The sequence below is a fragment of the Mesoplodon densirostris genome, chromosome 12 (assembly GCF_025265405.1).
Source record: "Mesoplodon densirostris isolate mMesDen1 chromosome 12, mMesDen1 primary haplotype, whole genome shotgun sequence".
Classification (NCBI taxonomy): domain Eukaryota; kingdom Metazoa; phylum Chordata; class Mammalia; order Artiodactyla; family Ziphiidae; genus Mesoplodon; species Mesoplodon densirostris.
Window position 1 is genome coordinate 69115128 of NC_082672.1, and position 3357 is coordinate 69118484.

A 3357-nucleotide genomic window follows, 5' to 3' on the forward strand; every position below is an offset into this window, starting at 1 on the left:
CGCCCTCGGTAGTGAAAGTGTGGCGTCCTAACCACTGGACCACCAGGGAATTCCCTGGGAAGCTTTTCTTTAACTGAAGGATCGACACATTTTGTTGACAGAATCGGACAAGGATTTTACCTATGTTCAGAGACAGGAATGAAATAACACAAGGGGACATATTTGGGATGTTTACCATCTTTTTTTTGTGGGGGGGGGCGAGTTGTTCGTGTGTCTTAATTCTCCCTGTTCTCTCCCCATTCAACTTATCTGTTTTCCCTCCCATCAGGGTTTCCTGCTGCGGGGCTCCTTCTCCGTCATTGTGAGTGTGGCCTAATCGAAGACAGAGGGGATGAAGTCTATCCTCGATGACCTTGCAGATACCACCTTCCGAACGATCACCACAGACCTCCTCTATGTGGGTGCCAATGACATTCAGTACGAAGACATCAAAGGCGACATGGCATCCAAATTAGGATACTTCCCGCAGAAATTTCCTTTCACTTCCTTCAGGGGAAGTCCCTTCCAAGAAAAGATGACTGCGGGAGAGCACCCCCAGTTGGTCCCAGCAGACCAGGTGAACCTCACCGAATTTTACAACAAGTCTCTGTCCTCCTACAAGGAGAACGACGAGAACATTCAGTGCGGGGAGAACTTTATGGACATGGAGTGCTTCATGATTCTGAACCCCAGCCAGCAGCTGGCCATCGCCGTGCTGTCCCTCACGCTGGGCACCTTTACGGTCCTGGAGAACCTGCTGGTGCTGTGTGTCATCCTCCACTCCCGCAGCCTCCGCTGTCGGCCTTCCTACCACTTCATCGGCAGCCTGGCTGTGGCAGACCTCCTGGGGAGCGTCATCTTCGTCTACAGCTTCGTCGACTTCCACGTGTTCCACCGCAAAGACAGCCCCAACGTGTTTCTGTTCAAACTGGGTGGGGTCACAGCCTCGTTCACGGCCTCCGTCGGCAGCCTGTTCCTCACGGCCATCGACAGGTACATATCTATTCACAGGCCCTTGGCCTATAAGAGGATCGTCACCCGGCCCAAGGCCGTGGTGGCGTTTTGCCTGATGTGGACCATCGCAATTGTGATTGCCGTGCTGCCTCTCCTGGGCTGGAACTGCAAGAAACTGCAATCCGTGTGCTCAGACATTTTCCCTCTCATCGACGAGACCTACCTGATGTTCTGGATCGGGGTCACCAGCGTGCTGCTGCTATTCATCGTGTATGCCTACATGTACATTCTCTGGAAGGCGCATAGCCACGCCGTCCGCATGATCCAGCGCGGTACCCAGAAGAGCATCATCATCCACACGTCCGAGGACGGCAAGGTGCAGGTGACCCGGCCGGACCAAGCCCGCATGGACATTAGGCTGGCCAAGACCCTGGTCCTGATCCTGGTGGTTTTGATCATCTGCTGGGGCCCTCTGCTCGCAATCATGGTGTACGATGTCTTTGGGAAGATGAACAAGCTCATTAAGACAGTGTTCGCCTTCTGCAGCATGCTCTGCCTGCTGAATTCCACCGTGAACCCCATCATCTACGCTCTGCGGAGCAAGGACCTGAGACATGCTTTCCGGAGCATGTTCCCCTCGTGCGAAGGCACTGCGCAGCCTCTCGATAACAGCATGGGGGACTCGGACTGCCTGCACAAACACGCCAACAATGCAGCCAGCGTCCACAGGGCCGCGGAGAGCTGCATCAAGAGCACGGTCAAGATCGCCAAGGTGACCATGTCTGTGTCCACGGACACGTCTGCCGAGGCTCTGTGAGCCAGACGCGTCCCTGGCAGCACAGGAAAAGAAATTCTCTCTCTCTCTCTCTCTCTCTCTCTCTCTCTTTTTTAAAAGCTCAAAAACCCAGAAGAGTCTGTCGTCTCATCGGTTATATTTTTTTAAGTTGACCACGCTCAGTGAAAAGGTGATTGTCACCGTGATCAGTTTTCAGTTCTCTAACGTTTCCATAGTGTAGGTCCTCAAACTCAGTTCTCTGGGGGGTTTACGGTGAAGAAAACCTGTTGTTTAAGGGACTGGAAGGTCCTTCAAAGTCTCAGTGAAATAGGAGAGAACCTTTGGCTACACAGTTGGAAGCCCAAATACCCATAGAAAAAGGCCATCAAACGAGTAATGCCTTTGTAATCACAACTTTCATTATAATGTGAAATGTACTTGTCCGGAAGTAATCAGAGATGTCCATTTTTACAACAGTTACAGTACTAAAGTAGAGCTATTTTGTAAAATGTAGTGTGTCCTGTGAGATGTGTATCAGTGTTTACCATGTGTTATTTATATTTGTCTAGTCCAGCAGAACTGCAAAGTGGGCTTCTACAAGAACAGTGGCACATAAGCAGCGGATATATGCCAATGAGACCACTTTTTAAAACATTATTGCCCATGATGTAACTTTAGAAACCTTAATATTTTTTTCAAGTATCTCTATTTAAATTTGACATTGAAATAACCATAAAGGTTTATTTTTCTGTTAATCCAACCAGAAGAATTTGAAGACTGTCCAAAATCTTGAGCAGAATTCGTTGACACTTAAAATTTTCTTAGTCCTGCATTTTCATACGAGGACTTGTATTATCTTCTGGACTGTAGCTGTTCTGTTGGGTGATGGATTACAATCAGAAGAGAAGAGAGACTGCATATTGACTTTGGCTGACATCTCCGACTTTCTTTAGACTTTAGCTCTTACTGGACCTCTTAAGACAGCATGTGTCAATCTTAATGTATGTTGTTATCACTGTGCAATTGCTGTTTTCTTGAAGAGTATTGCATCCTTATATTCCAGGTTTAAGTAGATTTCATGCCTGGGTGGCCAAACAACAGTCTTCATTTTTTCTTAATTGAAAAGAAGTATTGTCTGGATCAGTAAAATTATACTGTGTGTGAGTGTGAATATAAATGTGTGTGTGTGTGTGTGTTTCTATCCTGTGACTGTTCTAGTAATGTCCTAAAGTGAGAAAACTGTGACCACGTGTAAGCTGTTCCCCTTGCTGCACTCTTGCACATGAATTCAGTTTCTAAAATTGAGTTCTTCCGGAAATCTAGTTGATAAAAATACTGACCATAAGCCTTCAGAACCCTCCCCCTTTGAAACTGGGTCAAGTAGTACTAAACTGACCTTTAGGTATTTCATAAGACCAGCGTTTAGCAAGGAATCATCTATAATGAACCTTCAGGTCAAGGTCTGTGTTTACAGTGTTCATGTCGGGAAATGGGAGTGTTTTGGTTTCTGAGCACCTAATATTGATCAAGTCCATGGAGATGTAAGTCATTATAAGGGAAGTAGCTCTAAAATAAAACCCTCCAGTGGTAACATATTTTAGTTGTGTGTGTAGGCAGCGTGATCCCAGTTTCAGTAGCACTATACTTTG

General features: G+C 46.9%; 1 protein-coding gene across 1 annotated transcript; it reads left to right on the plus strand.

The window, feature by feature from the left end:
- Positions 1–331: 331 nt before the first annotated feature.
- On the plus strand, positions 332–1750 carry CNR1 (cannabinoid receptor 1). Its single transcript, XM_060115195.1, has 2 exons — positions 332–417; positions 493–1750. The coding sequence occupies exons 1-2, from the start codon at positions 332–334 to the stop codon at positions 1748–1750; spliced, it is 1344 nt and encodes a 447-aa protein (XP_059971178.1).
- The last annotated feature ends 1607 nt before the right edge of the window (positions 1751–3357 follow it).

Bases quoted from the DNA above. Each gene is read 5' to 3' on its own strand.
- CNR1 (XM_060115195.1), top strand. From the start codon at position 332: ATGAAGTCTATCCTCGATGACCTTGCAGATACCACCTTCCGAACGATC. The intron at 418-492 runs GTACGAAGACAT...CACTTCCTTCAG, and splicing joins GTGGGTGCCAATGACATTCA to GGGAAGTCCCTTCCAAGAAA.